The sequence below is a fragment of the Oryctolagus cuniculus genome, chromosome 5 (assembly GCF_051225735.1).
Source record: "Oryctolagus cuniculus isolate XC-2025 breed Fujian yellow rabbit chromosome 5, ASM5122573v1, whole genome shotgun sequence".
NCBI classification, from domain to species: Eukaryota; Metazoa; Chordata; class Mammalia; order Lagomorpha; family Leporidae; genus Oryctolagus; species Oryctolagus cuniculus.
Genome location: NC_142871.1, coordinates 145,206,908 through 145,227,823, shown reverse-complemented (window position 1 = coordinate 145,227,823; position 20,916 = coordinate 145,206,908). Strand labels below are relative to the sequence as shown.

The 20,916-nt window shown below is 43.5% G+C and overlaps 1 protein-coding gene across 15 annotated transcripts in view; it reads left to right on the top strand.

Annotated features, from left to right (window-relative positions):
• The window catches only part of KIF13A (kinesin family member 13A), a 243,766-nt gene that overhangs the window by 111,945 nt on the left and 110,905 nt on the right, over window positions 1-20,916 (top strand). For 14 of the 15 annotated variants that reach the window (XR_016234740.1, XR_011388751.2, XM_089334368.1 and 11 more), the window contains exon 4: window positions 17,906-17,966. Coding sequence is in view for 13 of the 15 variants with exons in the window: in XM_089334368.1 (XP_089190494.1) it covers window positions 17,906-17,966 (61 nt within the window). In the remaining 2 variants the exon portion in view is untranslated. Of the gene's footprint in view, window positions 1-2,687; window positions 10,450-17,903; window positions 17,967-20,916 lie in introns of those variants that run through there. The other variant, XM_089334364.1, reaches the window with a different exon arrangement.

Below are 20,916 nucleotides of genomic sequence, written 5' to 3'. Positions count from 1 at the left end.
GGCACCCCTACCGGGACTAGAACCCTGGGTGCCGGCGCCACAGGTGGAGGATTAGCCTAGTGAGCTGTGGCGTCAGCCAAGCTCGGACACTTTCTACCTAAAGGAAGAGATAAAACAAGGATATCACTCTAACTACAGGAAGTCCTAGCCAGTGCCATAAAGTAAAGTAAAAGTAAAGTAAAGTAAAAGTAAAAGTAAAAGTAAAAGTAAAAGTAAAAGTAAAGTTGGAAGAGAGGGAGGGAGGGAGGAATCTAAATTGTAAAAGAAGCAGCAAAAGTATCTTTGTGTGTAGACAATGAAGTCATATATTTGAAAAACATCTGCAAACAAGCTCCTAGAAGTTGTGATGGTAAGACAGGAAGTATGTGCAGAGAAGGGCTTGTTTTGCTTTTTTTTTTTCCTTCTAGCAATCCATTTCCATGGGAACTAACACTATTAATCCCTCCTGATTGCATCCCAGTGACCTGACCTCCTTCTTGTGGACCTCAGCTTAATACCGCCTCACTGAGGACCACATCTCTAGCACTTGAACCCTTGTGGGACAAACCATATCCAAGACATGGGCCTTTGACTTTACCACCCCCCGCCCCTGCAAAATTCATGCCCTTCTCACAATGCAAAATACGACACTCCATCCTCAGTAGTGCCAAGTATTTATTCAGTGCAACCTTGCTCAAAAGTCTAAGTCCAAAGTCACATCTGAGACTCACGGCAAACTTTTCTGGTTGTAAAATAAAAATCAAGTTATCTACTTACAATAGTGATAGGATAAACATTCCTATTCTAGAAGAGAAATAGAGAAGTAGAAAGGAGTAATATACCCCAAACAAGGCAAACTCAGCAGGGCGGACCTCGAACCCTAGTCAGGCATCCTGAGCACACCGTGGTGGGAGGACTCCCCAGGCCTCCAGAGGAACCTCCTCCGTGGTGAGCTCACGGCCCTTGCAGCTGCTCTCCCATGCCAGCTTTGCATGCTGCTAGTAACTCTGTTGTGGGGTCTTGCTTCATCTCCGCTCCCGTGGCTCAGCTGGGCATTGTCCCAGTGGAGATTCTGGTGGCTGTGTCCCTGCATCTAACTTCCGCCAGGCCTCTCAGGATTTCCTTTGAAATCTCAGTGGAAGCCAGCTTGGTCCCCATAGCTCTTGCATTCTGTGCAACTGCAGAACCAGAACCATGTGGACACCAGGGTCTGCCACCAGCATGGGCTGTTCCTGGGCCTACTGAATCCACAGTCAACAGCAGAGCTCTTTCCCAGAAAGCAGGGCAGCCTTGTGTGCTAAGCCAGTGCAGAAAACCCTGCACCCCAGTTCCTGGAAGGAGTGTGCCCTCCTGGGCCTCTGGATCTGTGTCAGGAGGGGCAACCTTACAGATTTCTGAGATGCTGTTGAGACCTTTTCCCCGTTGTCTTGAGGATTAGCCCATGACTCCCACTTATTCATGTGAATCTCTTAAGCAAGCTGGGCACTCTTCCCCAAGCAGGCTTTTTCTGCTCTTTATAGGGCCAGGCTCTGACTTTTCTAAATCTTTCTGCTCTGCTTCCCTTTGTCCCCAAATCTGAGCGTAAGCAGTAAAATTTAACCAAGTAGCAGCCTGAACACTTTGCTGTCCAGAAATATCTTCCACTAGTTTTTCATCATTCTTATGTTTAGCTTTCTATGAAACACTGGGGCTTGGACACAGTTCAGCCGAGTGCTTTGCTGTGATGCAACAAGGGCAGCCTCGACTCTCGTTCCCATTCCCTGTCTCCACCTGGGACCAGCTCCCTAGTCTCCTCATCTCCTGAGCCCTCACAGGAATTGTGCATGTGCTCCACTTAGAGTATTCTAGGATTTTCCTAACGTGCTCCTCCAAGCTCTTCCAACCTTTGCCTGTTTCCCGGTTCCAAAGCCACATCTATGTTTTCAGGTGTAGTGGTAGCAACATCTGCAGCTCTAACAAAATGACCGATGCTGGGTGCTCAATAAATGCAGCAGAAGTGAAGGATGAAGGGGCTGCACAGGAGCAGGACCCATGAGACCAGAGACGAGGAGGGGAAGAATGAGCAGAACCTTTCAGGAAGAGTCTCCAGGATGTAAATGCTAACCGTGCGTGAGAGAAGACAGTACAGCGAAAAAGAGCCTGCGTCAGCTCAGGTTTGAAACAGTGTTTGAAAAATCAGCAGAAACTAAAGGAAGAAGAGCTAGTTTGCTTCCACAGGAGATTGGCAGGTGCCATGTTTAGAGTGGATTGAGTAGGAAAGGTGGCAAAGCATCTGATGATAATGCCTAGTAGGGATATAGGTTACAATCTATACCCTAGAAGGGTCAGGTAAGTCCTGGGGGGCTTGGGGAAGGCGGGGAGGAAGGGGCATCTGTTACGTTGTCAAGGGAGAAGGGATCACATGAAATGGAACAGAGGTCAGCACCTTGGGATCCATCCTGCTTTGTGGAATGGAAGAGGAGGACGAGCCAGTGATGCACTCTGCACTCTGCTTTCCCAGGTGCATTAGCAGAAAGCTGAATTGAAAGTGGAGCAGCGGGGACTCAAACCAGTGCCCATATGGAATGCCAGCACTGCAGGTGGCGGCTTAACCCTCTATGCCACAACATCAGCACTCAAACTGGGTTTCTTCTGTTCCTAAAAGTTATTTTTTCCTAAGTGTTATGTTAGGGCAAGGAGAAGATAAAGATATCCTTCTGGCCTTTTTTTTTTTTTTAAGATTTAGTTATTTATTTGAAAGAGTTACAGAGAGAGGAGAGACAGAGAAATCTTCCATCTGCTGGTTCACTCCCCAAAGGGCCTCAATGACTGGGACTGGACCAGGCCAAAGCCAGGAGCCAGGAGCTTCTTCTAAATCTCCCACATGGGTAGCAGGGGCCCAAGCACTTGAGCCATCTTCCACTGCTTTTCCAGGCACATTAGCAGGGAGCTGGACTGGAAGTGGAATACCCGGGACTCGAACTGGCGCCCATGTGGGATGCTGGCACTGCAGGCAGCAGCTTAACCTGCTGAACCACAGCATTGGCCCCCAGCTGACTTTTAAATGTTAGATTTAAATTTTTTATAAAAATGTGTAATATAGCATATCCAAGTGGAAAGGAAAATTTATACGAATCAATATAAGTTGTTTTGTACCTTATTTTTGGATTTTTCTCTGTTATGTGTCTCAAGTTATAAATTTGTACTTCTGAGCAGAGAAACATTTATTTCAGCAGAGTTGTGTGCATATCTTTTCATACTTTTACCAGTTACAAATTTTGCAGTGTTTGTGGGATAACATGTTCTGTTTCCTTTCAGCAGAAAAATAAGTTTTTGAACAATCACAGAGACATCTGCTTTATATCTCCTCCATACTTTAAAAAGAGCCTTTGTCACATAATTATCAGAGTTAAGGTGGATGTGGCTTTCCTTCTCAGTGTGATTATCATTTTCAGTCCAAGATTTCTGTCTTAGAGGTACAGCCTTCTCTGCTAAAGTGAGGTTTGGGCTGGAGGTAACAAGGGGAGAGAAGACACACTGTGTGCAGGATTCCTCGTTAAGACATTCTACAAGCCCTCTTAATGTGCCTAGGAAAATGTGCTCAGTCACAGTAGCTCTGCCGGCCACGGTTTTTCTGGACTCAGGTGGCCGCAGAATGCTGGGCATATTCTAGTACCTTTTCTATTTCATGCTTTTGTGATGCTTGGCATGAGTATCTTGCTTTTCTGAAGAGATACACTGAAACAAGGGGAACAAAATAAAAAATTCCTTCTACTTCCATTTTCCATTTCTGTCCTTCAATTTCATTTTATTTTATTTTATTTTATTTAGCAGAGAGACAGATCTCCCATTTGTTGATTCACTCCCCAAATACCCATCACAGCCCGGAGCTGGGCTGGGCTGGGCTGGGCCAAAACCGGATAGGAACTCAATCCAGATCTTGTGGCAGGAACTTGTCCATTGCTGTCACTACAAGGTCTGCATTAACAGGAAGCTGAAATCAGGAAGAGCCAAGAATCAAAGCCAGGCACTCTAGCATGGCACATGGGCATCATAACTGGCATCTCAACTGCTCCGCTAAATGCTGGTCCCTAATCACTTTATATTTACTGAGTGCCTTCCAGTGCCAAGTCAGCACTGCAGAGCTAGAAGAGATCTTTGACCTCAGACCATTCCAACCTTGTTTGAAACCAGAAGCTTGAAGCTTAAGGGGTGAAATGACCAAGACCCTCCTGTGAAGAGCTTGGTGCCAGTCTTTGCCTTCTCATTGCCAGTCTAGGACAATCTGGTCATCTTCTGTGATGCCGTATGGTGGTGAGAAGTTACTCTGTTGGGGGGTCTTATGGGGCAAGGTAGGAAGAAAGAGTAAGGAGTTTGAGGGGAAGGGTAAATACAGACTTCCTCATTATCTAAGGGAAGGGTTCCAGGACTTCCTGAATATACCAAACCCTGTGGATGCTGGAGTCTTTTACATAAATGTGGGGCAGGCATTGTGGCACTAGGGGTTAAGCTGTCTCAGGATGCCCGCAATCCTGTGTCAGAGTGCCTGGTTTGAGTCTCAGCTATTCTGCACTTCTGATCCACCTCCTAGCTAATGCACCTGGGAAGCAGCTGATGATGGCCAAAGTGCTTGGGCCCCTGCCACCCACACAGGAGACCCAAATGAGTACCAGGCTCCTGCTTTTGGCCTGACTCAGCCATAGCTGTCGTGGTCATTTGGGGATTGAGCTAGCAGATAGAAAATCTCTCTCTCTTTCTGTCTCTCCTTACTTTGTCTCTTTGCCTTTCAAATAAATATGTAAATGCATCCATTTTTAATGGCATAATATTCACATACCTTACATACATCTTCTCATACACTTCAAATCACCTCTAGAGTTCTTTTGATACCTAATACAATCTGAATGCTGTATAGATAGTTTTTATGCTGTATTGTTTAGAAAATAATGATAAAAAAAAGTCTGCATGTTAAGTACAGATACACATTTTCTTTTCCTAATATTTTCAGTTCAAGGATGCAGAATCCACACATATGGAGGCTGATCATATAGGCAAAGCCACTTTGTGTAGGGCCACATCCTGTCTCACTCAACTTGTCATTTTTACCTCATGACTATTGTGTTTAGTATGTTATGTAGGATTTGTTTAAGCAATTTGATCTTAGGAATTAAAATCACTTTCAGTGTTTTAAAATTTTATTTCCCAAGAGAGATTAGGAACTTCTGAACTTCAAGACATTTGATCCTGCTTCATAGTATGTCAATTTGTTGACAGAGTGGTGAGCTGAAGAGATCTACATCATTAAAGCAAAATAAATTCCTTACTTTTTGAAGGCCAAATCATTTAAAGAAGCACCAAAAGCCTGGCTTTATAAAATTGCTCGGAAAAAAAGGAAGAGAAATCTTACCAGAGATTATCGAGAGGCTCGTGGAAAATGCATATTATGAAAAAATGATGCATTGATTTTAAACATTTTTGCACCAAATTTACCTTTTCATTTTTCCACAGACTTTTTTTTTAATGTTTGTATTTATTTATTTGAGAGAGAATTACAGAGAGAGGGAGAGACAAAGAGAAAGTTCTTCCATCTACTGGTCTACTCCACAAATGGCTGCAATGGCCAGAGCTGAGCCAATCCAGAGCCAGGAGCTTCTTCTGGGTCCCCAACATGAGTGCAGGGGCCCACGCATTGGGCCATCTTCTGCTGCTTTCCCAGGCCATAGCAGAGATCTGAATCAGAAGAGGGGCAGCTGGGACATGAACCAGCACCCATGTGGGATGCCGGCAGTGCAGGAAGAGGCTTAGCCCACTACACCACAGCAACTCTCCCCACAGACTTTTTGAAATACCTTCATATTATGCCCTGCTAATGCTGTCTAGTTTTTCACTCATTTTCTTTTTAATTGCTTTTCCATCGAAAGTGTGGGTGTGTCCTGTGGTGGTTCTACAGTCAGTGACTGCACCTTCGACTGTACCAATGACTGCACAGTCAGTTGCCTTTACCTTTTTGCTGCCATAAATTTTTAAAAACTAAACATTGACTTTCAAATGAGACACCTTCCATCTGTAACTTTATGTGTGGTAGCTAGTTAGCCACATGTGATTTTTGGGCCTTGTGTGGCCAGTATGAATTGAGATGTGCTTTAAGTGGAATGTGCACTTTATTTAGATTTAGAAGACTTCATAGGAAAAAAATAAGAAGAATATGAGATAAATATTTTGGATATACCGAGTTAAATAAAATATTTAAATTATTTTTCTCTCTTTTTGCTTTTCTAATATGTCTGAAAATATGGTAGATAAAATATATGGCTCACGTCCAAGCTCTATGGAATGGGGCTGCTGCAGACCAAACATGTTACTTGGTATGGAGCATCCTTTCAGAGAGAGGACTCACATCTATTGGTTCACTCCTCAGATGCCTGCAATGCCTTTGGCTGAGCTAAGCCCAAACTGGGAGTCAAGAAGTCAGTTCAAATCTCCCACATGAGTGACTAGAACCCAATCACTTGAGTTATCACCACGCCTCTCAGGGTGCACATAGCAGGAAGCGCATTAGAGTCAGGAGCTGGGGTGCACTATTGAACCTAGCACACTGATGTGGGACTAGGGTGTCTTACCAGTGTCTTAACTGTCAGACCCAACTCTCACCCTGCCTCTTCAGTGCTTGTGACTTAAGAGGAGAAACGCTTCACAGCTGCATGTGGAGCTTTAGGGGAGCTTCAGTTATGGATAGGAATCAAGTTGTGTATAAGGAACACCAACAGGAAAGTGATTGATATGTTAGGAAGTAATGAGTCACATCACTGGTTAGAGAGTAAAGTACTTGAAAGGAAAAGTTATCGAGCATTTGGAAGTCTGACCTTAATCAGCCATGAAGATGATTGGGTATTTTTTTGGTTTTTTTTTGGGTGTGTGTGTGTGTGTGTGTGTGTGTGCGCAGAAAAGTGACATGATTACAGCTATGCATGCAAGAAGTTCATCTGGGTGTAGGAGACAGAATAGTTGGTGAGTGTAGACTGTAGGGTAGATAACAATCTAGGTTTATCTTCTATAAGTCTGCTGTGCTAGGTGATGTGGCAGTAACAGCCTTAAATGTTCAGTGACTTGAGAAAAAAAGGGATATTTCTCTAACTTTACATGTCAGCTGAGGTTCGCTGTCTCTTCTGCACTGTGTGACTTCAATCTGGGCCCTCATCTGAAGAAATAGCCTCTACCTGAGACTTGCTAATAAGTTGTCCCTTTCAGAGAGAGGACTCTCTCTTGGTGTTGTAGGAGATTGGTTCCAAGCCTCCCTCCCTCCCTTCCCCAGGCACGCCCCCACACACATGCACGGACAACAAAATTCAAGGATGCTCAAGCTCCTTATCTATAACAGCATATTATTTGCATGTAACCTATATAATCCTGCCATATACTTCAGGTCTATTCTACTTTTATACAGTGCAAATGTCGATTAGTTGTGATACTGTATCGTTTAGGGAATAAGGACAAGGAAGGAAGGTCTGTAGGTGCTCAGCACAGATGCAGTTTCTTTTCCCACATATTTTTGATTTGCAGAACCACCAATAGAGACACCAGCTAAACTGTGGCAGAAGGGAAAAAGAGAGAGCCGTATATAGGAGCCTCTTAAAGCTGTTGCCTTCAACTGGCATTTATCATTTTGTTCACATTTGATTGGCCAAAGTAAGTCCCACAGCCAAACCTCCTATTAGAAGGGTCAGGAATTGTATTCCTCATAGGAGAGGCACTGCAAATCCTGTAGCAATAGACAGGGATGCATACTCATCCTACAGGGAGGGCAGGGAGTGATTTGACTTAATAATACAGTCCACTACACTTGATCACTCTAAATCAGACTTGTAAAAATTTTCCCAATTTTTTTTTTTTTTTTTTTTTTGACAGGCAGACTGGACAGTGAGAGAGAGAGACAGAGAGAGAGGTCTTCCTTTGCCGTTGGTTCACCCTCTAATGGCCGTCGCAGCCAGCGCGCTGCGGCCTGCGCACCACGCTGATCCGATGGCAGGAGCCAGGTACTTATCCTGGTCTCCCATGGGGTGCAGGGCCCAAGCACTTGGGCCCATCCTCCACTGCACTCCCTGGCCACAGCAGAGAGCTGGCCTGGAAGAGGGGCAACTGGGACAGAATCCGGCGCCCCGACCGGGACTAGAACCCAGTGTGCCGGCGCCACAAGGTGGAGGATTAGCCTAGTGAGCCATGGCGTCGGCTCCAATTGGTTTTTTAAACCAACAAAAAAGTCTTCAGAAAGATGGGGCTCTGTATTTTCATCATGAAATTTCTGTGGGTACCCATCCCTCCTTTCCTTCTGCCTGGCTCTGTGCACAGCCAGGTATTCTCTCATAACTCTGTGCCTTGGAATGCTCTCAGATGCAGCTGGCAAGGTACCAGGTCGCACAGACAATAGGCTTCAAGAGAAACAATACTGTCTTCCTGTCCTTGGCATTGACCCACACCTCCAGCCAGAACAGTAAAAGCCTCCTGGAACAGGGATCCAGGGATCTGGCATCCTACCAGGTGGGGTCGTCCCCAGCCAAGTGAGCTGTCTGTTAGACCTTGCCAACAGAAGCTGATAGACAGTAAATATTTGCTACCCTAGGGCTGCCTCTGGGTCTTTACTCTTGAGAGACTTGGGGCCTTGGATTCAGCCTACCTCCTCCACTCTGCAGTTGGATGCACTGGGTGTGGTGCAGCATGGGGTGATGGGCACTTGAGGTAAGGTCTTGGTCTGGATGTTCCAAGCCAGGCCCAGAGATTGCTCATGGTAGATGATGTCAGGGTGACTCCAATTTCCTTTGTAATGAGCGACAAGAATAATTTATCAGGGAGATTAGACAGAGTCATATAGTACATGCTTAGATATTTGGAACGTAGGGAATAGTCTGTTTGAAAATATCCACATTGCATTCTGAATGTGCTACTGGAGAGGTTGTTTCAGTGGCTCAGTCTTTTGAGAAGTATTTGGGGCATGAAAGAACTCGAAATACCACAGATTGTGCATTTGTGACACCCCTCCCCCACCCCCAGCCCCCAGTGAAGCAAATTTTGGAAATGAGTGATAAAACTTTAAACATGAGATAAGTAGAGTATTTGAAAGAGTTGGAATGGAGTGAGTGCCTCATTGTTTATGCATCACTAGTTTATATGTGTATAGTGTTAAATGGAAGCTGTATGCTGTTATAATGTTGGTTGGGGATTTGAGAGATGTACTTCCTGTTTTCACATTCATTAAATGAGAGCAAGCATGAATTAGTTCCTTGAAGAGCTACTTTCTGCACACTTCCTAAGAAATTTGAGCTGCAGCGCAGTGTCGTACCGCTGTACAGCATCACTGCCTCTTACAACAGGTTGCGAAGTCCCTGAGCTCAGAGCCAAGGCCTTACTTCTTGTAGGTGCTCAACAGATGATGCTGTTGGCTTGCGTTGAATCTTGAAGATGCTTTGACATCTCACAGGCAGTGTTGACTGTGCAATCCAAGACATTGGTTGGCATGTCTGTATAGGCCTCTATAAAGGAAATGATTAATTGCATTGCACAAAGACAATGTTTGTTGACACATTTGAAAATGGGGAGGTAGCTCTGTCAATAGAACTCCCCAGTAATAAGGGCGGTGCTTCTGGCACTTCTTGTTTGTGCTCAGTAGCAGATATGTTCAAATATCGGGTGGGATTCATGGGGCAGAGAGCAGCTTTTGCAGACAGCAGTGGGAAAGACAATCCCTTGATCAGACAGGCTTTCAATGCTGGGCTTTTTTTTCAGTGTTAGTCCAGCTTCTCCAAATGAGTGATGTTTGCCTCCTTTTCAGATGATTCTTGACAGTCTTTGTATTAGGAGAAAGAGACGAAAGAGAGCAAAGGGCTGCAAGTTGGCATTAAAAGGATAAATTTTGACATGCAATATAGTACTTTCGTTTTTTTCTCCCTTGTTTTCTTTTTGGTCTGGCTCAATTCTCATAATGCAGTGTGGCGAAATGTGAACAAATTTGAAACGTGTCTTTCATATTAATAGCAGTCTTTCAGTTGGACACAGTTGAAAATTAGCCTCAAAACAGGACTGTGACCAGCCAGTATTCCTAAAACTGGAGAGTTATGGGGAGATCTCAGGCTTGGTTTTCCAAGTGGGTAGTGGCAGAACAGGCAGTCGGATGGCAGCTGGGTCTGCAGATGTGAACAGTGGGCCAATTGTATGAAGAGAGGATGAGGGCAGTGTAGAAGAGAAAGACACACTCCTTTATACAACGCACAGCAAGCCCACATAGAGCAGACTTTCTCCCTCAAGGGAAGCCCTTTGACTTTGGACTTGGGAGCTAGGAAGCAGCGTGTTGTGCATTGATGTTGACACAGCAGCTCTTCCGCTCATGGCCATTTTTGCCTTTTCACTTTTCTCTCTCTCTGTTTAATTCAGCAAATACTGAGCACCTACGGGTACTTAAGAAATTAATTAGTACAGTTCCCTGGCTCAGGAAACCTCCCAGCTTGGTAAGAATCTAAAACACTTGGGTTGGAGCCTGGTACATAGTAAATGCTCCACAAGGTAGTTGTACTGCTCCTATCGACAGAAGAGAAGCCGGAAGTAGACCATAGTAATACTCATAGCAATGGTTGCCACCTACTGAGGCACGTCATGTACCAGGCTCTATGTGAGTGTACTTCAAAAACTTAGCAGAAAATGGAATTAAAAGATGCTTGTTTTGGTGCAAAAGAACTTTGAAATCATAAATATAAAGGGTCTTCAGAAAGTTCTTGGTGAATGCACATTATTAAAAAACTGTGCATGGGGGCCAGTGCTGTGGCATAATGGGTAAAGCCACTGCCTGCAGTGCCAACATGCCATGTGGGCGCCAGTTCAAGTCCAGGCTGCTCCACTTCCAATCCAGCTCTCTGCTATGGCCTGGGAAAATAGCAGAAGATGGCCCAAGTCCTGGGGCCCCTGTATCTGCATGGGAGACCAGGAAAAAGCTTCTGGCTCCTGGCTTTGGATCGGCGCAGCTCTGGCCATTGTAACCAATTGGGGAGTGAACCAGCAGATAGAAGACCTCTCCCTCTGCCTCTCCTTCTCTCTGTGTAACTCTGACTTTCAAATAAATAAATACATCTTTTAAAAAAACTGCATGAATTTCAAAAAAATTTTGCAGTAAACTTACCTTTTAACTCGGTTTTACATGAACTTTTGGAGGTTCCCTTATGTTCTCATGCTTATACACACTTGGAGTCGTATTAGACAGACGTGGAATTCAGAATAATAAACAGTATTGTCCTTCATAAAAGTTTCATAAGGGATTGACATTTGAGATGACATTGAAAGATTTTTAATGAAGAGAAATTGAAAGAGGGTCAGCTTTGTCTCACTTCACAAAAACTGATGTGTATGTTTGGAATTTTTGCATAAAATAAAATTATCTTTTCAGATTAGTTATTTTGTGTTGGGAAGGATTGTGAGGTATTAAAATTATTTTGAAAAAATATTTTCCCCCAAAAATAATTTTTTTAACTAGATTGTAAGCAACTAGTGGGCAGAAAACATCTAAACTCTGTTTGAGTTCCCTGCTGCACCTACAGCTGAAAGAAGTGGCAGGTGGTTTTTGTTAGTGGCCTTCTAGAATAAACTATTTATGATTGAAGGACACATTAATGAAAGCAGAGAGAATAAAAGGAACTGGCAACGTGGCACAGCAGGTTACTGTGATACTGGCATCCTATATGAGTACCAGTTCTAGTCCCGGCTGCTCCACTTCTGATCCAGCTCCCTGCTATGTGCCTAGGAAAGCAGCAGGAAGATAGTACAAGTACTTGGCCCCTGCCACACACATGAGAGACCCAGATGGAGATACAGGCTCCTGGCTTCAGCCTGGCCAGCCCTAGTCATTGTGGCCATTTGGGGACTGAACCAACAGATGAAAGATATCTCTGTTTGTAACTCTGCCTATCAAATAAATAAATCCTTTTTTTTTTTTAAGAGTCAGTGAGAGACTACAGATGTGATACAGTTGGAAGTGCCTGCACATTTGGTTATCATGGTTTAGGAACATGATTATACATCACATTTCTTAGAACATTGAGGCTTCTGTTTCTCCAAGAAACATGTAAGATGCTTATTTCTTAAAATTTTTATTACAGTTTTTTTTAAAACTGCAGATTAAATTTTGATGAAATGTCATCAGTGATAGGATTTTTAGATAGGAGTGGAATTGGGCTATGCCATATCCTGCTCATGGATCACTCAGCACATTTGTCTTATTAAAAACAGCTTTAGTGACTTTACTGGATGTTCAGTGGTTCAAAAAAATGCAAAGCTACCACGTGGAAGAGGCTGTTGAAGGTGGAGCAGATGAATGGCAAGCTGCAGGGAATTGAAAGCTGGTTCCCTTGTGTGATTTTACGAATGCAGCCAGGGGGAAAGAGTGTGAATCTGGAAAGGTGGAGTGGAATTTTGTTGAAGACAATGGCTTTCAGACTTAAAGAACAACGCAAGACCATCTGTACTTTTGGCTCTTTTTCTAGTTGAAAATGTGTGAATGCCTTTACACTGAATGTTCTTACAGTGTTGGTGGGTGGTCAGTGATGAAATATAAAAGTTTATACTTTGTTTCCATTTGATTTAACAAAAATGTGCATTAAGAAATTCCCTCTCTCTCATATTCCAGTTAAGATATGAGTGGCTTCATAATGAATACATTAAATAAGCGTTAGGAATCCTAATGAAATGAGTTAGCAATCTTAAATACATATTTCTCTATTACAATTTCTTTGAAAACAAATGTTTTTCTTTTTGTCCAGGGTGGTCAGTTTTTAAGGAATAACTGTCAAGAAAATGATTTTACTTCTTTTGAAATGTCAATGAAGCCGGCGCCGTGGCTCAATAGGCTAATCCTCCACCTTGCGGCGCCGGCACACCGGGTTCTAGTCCCGGTTGGGGCGCCGGATTCTGTCCCGGTTGCCCCTCTTCCAGGCCAGCTCTCTGCTATGGCCAGGGAGTGCAGTGGAGGATGGCCCAGGTGCTTGGGCCCTGCACCCCATGGGAGACCAGGAAAAGCACCTGGCTCCTGGCTCCTGCCAGGATCAGCGCGGTGCGCCGGCTGCAGCGGCGGCCATTGGAGGGTGAACCAACGGCAAAGGAAGACCTTTCTCTCTCTGTCTCTCTCTCTCACTGTCCACTCTGCCTGTCAAAAAAAAAAAAAAAAAAAAAAAAAAAAATTGCTTAAAAAAAAAAAAAAAAAAAAAGAAATGTCAATGGATTTTGTATCGGGAAATAAAAAGTGCTGTAAGAACTAATAACTCGGCCGGCACCGCGGCTCACTAGGCTAATCCTCCGCCTTGCGGCGCCGGCACCCCGGGTTCTAGTCCCGGTTGGGGCACCAGATTCTGTCCTGGTTGCCCCTCTTCCAGGCCAGCTCTCTGCTGTGGCCCAGGAAGGCAGTGGAGGATGGCCCAAGTGCTTGGGCCCTGCACCCCATGGGAGACCAGGAGAAGCACCTGGCTCCTGCCTTCAGATCAATGCGGTGTGCCTGCCGCAGCGCGCTGGCCGCGGCGGCCATTGGAGGGTGAACCAACGGCAAAGGAAGACCTTTCTCTCTGTCTCTCTCTCTCACTGTCCACTCTGCCAGTCAAAAAAAAAAAAAAAAAAAAAAAAAAAAAGAAGAAGAAGAAGAACTAGTAACTCTTGTGTTATTCAATTACAAATAAATTTTGGCCATGAAAAGGATAATTGTGTATGAAAAGTTCATTTTTAGCACTCAAAAGATTATAAGGGACATGATCAGATTTCCTAAAACAAAGAATAAACATCTTTAAAACTGCCTTAGTAATGGATATAAATTTTTCTGGTGACACACAAATAATTGTTGTAATTTCTGTGAAAACTGAAAATTAAACTTGCCGTGGTCATACTTGTTTATCGACCTGACCCAAGGAGTGTTGGTGTTGACAGGGATCCTGGTGCTTGTCCTGCAACCACATCTGTATTTGACCATTGAAGGAACCAGCTGCCCCCAGAAAAAGCATCTGAAAGTAATGCAACTTCTAAAAATACATCCTGAGCCTGGACTCCTTAGTCCTAACAGTGCTCACATGCACTGAATGCTCTTGTCTGCATTCCAGCTCCTTCCCTTGGCAATCTGTGAATTAACTGGAAAAATATTATGTGCAGAGGCTGCCCTGCATGAAATCCCATGGACACTGCCCTGTCACCAAAGGCGTATGTTGAGACCGTAGGTGAAGCAGTGCCAGGCTGCAGCAGTGGAAGATTTCATAGAAGAGAAAGATTAGGGGATCACTTGTAGTTAAGAGTAAACAAAAATAAAAATTTTTCTGGGTCCGGCGCTGTGGTGTAGTGGGTAAGGCCGCTGCATGCAGTGCTGGCATCCCATATGGGCGCCCTTTCAAGACCCAGCTGCTCCACTTCCGATCCAGCTCTCTGCTATGGCCTGGGAAAGCAGTAGAAGACGGTCTAGGTCCCTGGGCCCCTGTATCCATGTGGGAGACCCGGAGAAAGCTCCTGGCTCCTGGCTTGGGATCGGCACAGCTCCGGCCCTTGAGGCCCTTTGGGAAGTGAACCAGCAGATGGAAGATCTCTTTCTGCCTCTGCCTCTCAAATAAATAAATAAATCTTTAAAAAGAAATTTATGTTCACTTGCTTTGAGTTTGGTGGTAAATCACTCAAGATTGGTGGAGTATAGCTTTCTTCTTAGTAAGTGTTTAGGAAAAAAATATCTTATACTGTTTATGGTTTGAGGAATCACCATTCTAAAATACCAGTGATCAAAGATTTTTAAATTCAAGACATAACTCAGTTCAAGCAGAGGCCAGAATTTGGCAAGGAAAGAACTGTTGGATCTATCAGTGCTGTATTTCCTTTGCAGGGCTTTACTATTTATTCATTTATTTATTTATTTATTTTGACAGGCAAAGTTAGACAGTAAGAGAGAGAGAGAAAGGTCTTCCTTCCATTGGTTCACACCCCAAATGGCTGCCACGGCCAGCGCGCTGTGCCGATCCGAAGCCAGGAGCCAGGTGCTTCCTCCTGGTCTCCCATGCGGGTGCAGGGCCCAAGCACTTGGGCCATCCTCCACGACCTTCCCGGGCCACAGCAGAGAACTACACTGGAAGAGGAGCAACCGGGACAGAATCCGGCGCCCCAACCAGGACTAGAACCCAGGGTGCCGGCGCCGCAGGCGGAGGGTTAGCCTAGTTTTTATTAGTTAAAAACAGTTTTAAGTGACCATTTGATTGTTAGAAATGGTGGTGGTCATAGAATTTAGAATAATTCTTACTGATAGACTGGCCCTCAAAATTAGGGGTGAATTTCATTTTAGTTCAAGTAGCTTTACTATGCATGTAAATCTGAAGGTTTGTAACATTCAGTATGTAGAATTGCAAACTTAAAAATAAGTGTGGGGGAGGCATGCAAATTAGGAAATAGGAAATACATGATTTTTGCACTACATATAGCACTGTTGCAATTGAATGGGACTCTAAAGGAGAACAGTAAAGATACCCATTAAGAAATATCCTCTATAGACCATTTAAAGTCAGGAGAGTTGACTTAAGACAAAAAGAAAAGAAAATGCCCTGGGAGGGAGAGTTAAGTGTTATAAGATACCATTAGAGGGAGGTTGTGGAATCTCCTTTTCTGGAAATGTTTTAAAACAAGACAGATCCTCATCTCTCAGGAGAAGTGTTGAAGTTCATTTCTGCCCAGAGGCAGTAAGATTAACTGGATTATGCCTGTGTGGTCTCTTGAGTCGTTGGAACAGCCCTTGAAATGCAGTAAATATTCCACACTCTGCTGGCTGAAACTGTTGTTTCATAGCTATTCTTCTGAAACTCGGTCATTGTAAGACCAGAGCAAATGATTGTAGAAGTAACAAAATTTTGTTTGGAGACAGGATTGATGATGTAAGTTATGTGCATCATATACTAGTATATCTGAATCAGTTTTAAAAGCATCAAAATTAAGTAGACGTAGCTCTGAAACTATTCAGAGCATAGCTTCCTCTTCGGTGCCTGCTTCCTTGCAAGTTTTCAATGCCATTAATCATTCGATAAGAAATTATAAAACTACTGCTAAGGATATCGCCGGCTTCAAAGATGAATTAGCTGTGGCTCCTGCCTTTAAGGAACTTAGGAGACAAGTAGAGATAAAGCATGTACATAGATCATATGCACAGTAGGTGAAAAATGGAGTAATTGGGATTGGAGCCCTAGAAAAGGTTAAACAATGTTGTGAAATTTCAGAGAAGGAAAAGAAAATTCCTATGGATTTACCCAGGAATGCTTCCTGAAAGAAAAGTATATTGAAGTGGGCCTTAGGAAGTTGGAAATATTTCAGAGGGTAGAAATGAAGAGAACAAAGACAGAGGGGGACACTGTCCCTAGTGATTCCAAGGAAAGGGCACATTCTGCTGGAGCATGAGGGAGTTGGGCCATTCAGCTACAGGGCCTCCTTGTGACCATTCTCAAAGGCCAGGCCACAGAGCATAGGTGCTGTGCCCCAGGGCTTGACATCCCTTGGGGAGGATGAAGCATGGAAGGATCCCTGTCCATGGGAGACTTGCAGTTTATGATTTAAACTGCAAGAGAACAAAAGACTGCTTGCTAGTATAGCAAGGAGCCCAGGAAAGAGGCTGCTGAGTCATTGGCCAGAGTTTGCTAACGGATGTTCTCAGAAACACCACCAGTATCAAGACCCAAACAAGGGTCTCCCCCCCCCCCCAAAAAAAAGCTCAACAATTGAGTTTCTTTTTTTGTAAGATTCATCTGTTTATTTGAAAGAGTTGTGAAGAAACAGGGAAAGACAGAAAGCGAGATCTTCCATCCTCTGGTTCACTCCCCAGATGGCTGCAACAGCCAGGGCTGGGCCAGGTCGAAGCCAAGAGCCAGGAGCTTCTTCTGGGTCTCCTGCATGGGTGGCTGGGGCCCAAGCACTTGGGCTGGCTTCCACTGCTTTTCCCAGGCCATTAACAGGGAGCTGGATTGGAAGTAGTGCATGGGAACTTGAACTGGTGCCCATATAGGATGCCAGCATTGCAGGTGGCGGCTTTACCTGCTGTGCCACAATGCTGGCCCCTGAGTGAGTTTCTTTACTGGAGGACTTTTCAGAGCCTTCAATATTGAGAATTGCACCAACAATCTCAAATGGAATAAGATTGTACACCCATGTGCAACAGGTTTTAATTTTTTCCCATGGACTTTGTCATGGAGTTACTGTTTTTTGGAACACACTTTGGGAGATATTGCTCTGCGTTTGATAATGAAATCTGGAATTCATGCAGTGGTAATATGCATGGGAAACAGTGGTTAGATGGGAGTCCTTATGGAGAGACATCAGCCATTCCTGAGATCTAGTATCTAAATGGACATGGGAGAGTGGGTTGTGGACTTACTGATGTTACTTGGTGGAGCTTGCCTACTGAAACAGGAGGGAGAAGGAAGCCAAGTTGAATAGGGGTGGGAGGAGTTTGGAGATTCAGCTACACTAGAAATGATAGTATGGATAGATGGAAGGAACTGGTTTAAATGAGGGTTAGTTTTTTTAGTGTTACCTGAGAAGCCATAAGAGATCCAGCCAGGTTTCAACAGACATTGGGACTGTAGACTTGGAAGAGAACGTCATTGTTTTATTTCTCATTAAGTATCTTTTGCCAAAAAAAATTTTTTAAGATGTCTGGAAAAGTAGTAATTTTCTGGATAAATAGTAATTTTGGATAAACAGTAATTTTCATAAGCAACTTACTCTAATACAAGGATGTAGCTATAAATTTAGCTTAAAAGAAACTTCAGCGTTAACAAAAGTACCAAACCTATAAGAGACTTTAAATCAGACAGTAGTCGGCATCCTTCTCATCTCCATAAGTGAGTTTCTTTGTTTAGGCATTCTGATATATTCATCAGTTAACTAGTTTTTACATTTAATATTTTATTCTTTCATTCAGGTATTTGCCTTTGATTATTGCTTTTGGTCCATGGATGAATCTAACACTACAAAATATGCCGGTAAGTTGACTCTCTCTGTACCTGACTGTTGGGCCTCCGGCTCTCCTTCCACTAGGTCTGTGGTCATTTCTTGCACTGTTTGATTTATTCTTTCTAATTCTAGGGGGTTTAACAAATCAGTATGATTTTGTTTCAGAATCTGGCTCTGTCACTTGCTGAGAAGTTTAGGGCAGTTTTTCTTAACCTCACTAAGCTTCGTTCTAGCTCTTCACCTGTGAGGGGGCGGAGAGGAGTTAAGAATAGTGAGGGTGTTGGTATCTTCAGGATGTTTCAAGATGAAAGATAATGGAAGAGCCGCCTGCAAGCATAAATGGCCACTGTCGTGACTGTCGCGTGATGAAGCAAAGCATAGGTACTGTTGGTTTCTAGGACCCTCCCAGGTCCTGAGGGGTCACAAGAACTGGGATGACATGTTCCTCAGGGTAATGTCACCTGCTGGTCTCCAAGACATGTTATTCCCCATCTCATCCAACACAGATGACTTTTTATCATCAGAGGCTAACCTTGGGCCTCCCTAGGAGTTAATCACAATTGCTTTCGTCTAGGAGGGAAGGATTTGTTTTAGTGGAGGAAGCTCTTGGTTCTTTTCCTTCCGATTGTGTTCTCATTCTCTTAAGATTGTTGATCTTTAAAAAAAAAAAAACAAAAAACAAAAACAAACTTGTTTGAATTGACAAATAGAAGTTCTTTATATTTATTGTGTAAAACATGTTTTGAAATATGCATATATTGTGGAATGTCTAAACCAAATTAATTAGCGTATGTATTGCCTCACTTGTGAGAACAGTTAAATCTACTCTAAGCAACTTTCAGTATTGCAGTATGTTGGGGCTGGTGCTGTGGCGTAGCCAGTAAAGCTACCGTCTGCAGTACCGGCATATCATTTGGGTGCCAATTCGAGTTCTGGCTGCTCCACTTCTGATCCAGCTCTCTGCTATGGCCTGGGAAAGCTATAGAAGGTGGCCCAAGTGCTTGGGTCCCTGTACCCGCATGGGAGACCAGGAGGAAGCACCTGGCTCCTGGCTTTGGATCTTCACAGCTCCAGCTGTTGCAGCCATTTGGGGAGTGAGCCAATGGATGAAAGACATCTCTCTCTCTCTCTCTCTCTCTGCATCTGTAGCTCCGCCTTTCAAATAAATAAGATCTTTTTAAAAAAAGATTACAGTATGTTGCTATTCATGCTAGACACTGTTTTACACAATATATCATTTGGACTAGACATTTTGTCTCAGTGTTTTCTCCTTATTTCTACTTACAAAAGCACCAGCTGAATGACTTTCTCATTTAATTAAAAAAATAACAAGGATAAGATATAGTTCTTAAGAGATTTGGATTTATGCATGACTTTTTCTTGGCCACATAAAGAAAATTTGCTGAAAAATTATTTGACATACAATTTTTTCAAACACTAACAATGATTATTAATTGAATTCCTTCAGTTGCTCACATTGAATAAATTAGTCTTTCCAGACATCATTCCTGCCATTTCAGAAATGTATTTTATTAAAGTGAATCAGTAGCTCTTAATGATAGCTATAATTAGTTTGTCTTTTATTGTCCCTTTGGGACTTTAGATAATGCATTCTACAGCATCTGGAACAGTCTGTCTTGACTGTTGGGTGCTAGATGCATTTTTGTGCAGAGTGAAGGCATTGAGATTTAAATCAGCAAGAGTAAAACCTTTCCAATTATGTTAGAGACAAATGGACACAGATGCTGTGGCTATCCTAAACCCGGGTTCTCACCCTGTCCGATTGATATTTATTCAGATTGCAGCCAAACATTCTCATGTCTTCCTGAATTAGAGCTTCTCTCACACAGTTCCCAAGTTCTTCTCAGGACTACTCATCACCTACTAAATAAAATCATATTCTTTGGACTACATTGGAAGTCTTTCTATATATAGCCCCAGTCTATCTTCCCTTCTCTGTTCTGTGACTACCCTCCTGCACGTCCTGAGCCTCAGCCCAATATCTAACAGTGGCTCCTCTTATATAAACAGGGAAGCCAGATGGCCTCAGAATAATTCCTAAGAATTAATGAAACCCCTACTGTGTTGCAAGCCCAGGAAAGCTCTTGAGAAATTTAAAAATAAGTTGGGAAGTAGAAGGAATGCATATCAAACAGCATTGTGAGATATTTAAATTTTTATATGTTTTAAGCACTATAAAAAAATCTACAAAAAATAAAATCTGGACAGACTCAGGATAAAATCTGGACAGGTCCAGGAAGGTGTTGTAAAGGTGGGTCTGAAACTGGGCATAAAAAGTGAAGGCTAGGGGGAAAAAATACAACAAAAAGATAAGTCTTGGTACTGATGCATAATGAAATAGCCCTATTTAGCTGTTCCAGTGTGTGTATCAAAACTTCATGATGGGGGCCGGCGCTGTGGCATAGTGGGTACAGCTGCCGCCTGCGGTACCAGCACCCCATATGGGCTCCGGTTTTAGTCCCGGCTGCTCCTCTTCCAATCCAGCTCTCTGCTATGGCCTGGGAAAGCAGCAGAAGATGGCCCAAGTCCTTGGGCCCCTGCACCCATATGAGAGACCTGGAAGAAGCTCCTGGCTTTTGGCTTCGGATCTGCACAGCTCTGGCCATTGCAGCCAATTGGGGAGTGAACCATCAGATGGAAGAGCTCTCTCTCACGCTTTCTCTCGCGCACTCTCTCTCTCTCTCTGGCTCTCCTCCTCCTCTCTGTGTAATTCTGACTTTCAAATAAATAAATAAATCTTAAAAAAAAAACTTCATGATCTGAACCATAAATATATATACTTTATACTTGTCTTTAAAAAAAGAAAAAGGAGAGGAAAGGGTCTAGTCAAAGGAGAGCCTAGAAGGCATCCAGGCAAGAAGCATTGTGACGTCAAGGAAAGCACATGGACTTGGATGTCAGACTTGAGCTGAGTCACAGCATCTATGCTTTGGTTCTCTTGGACCATTTCTTTACTTT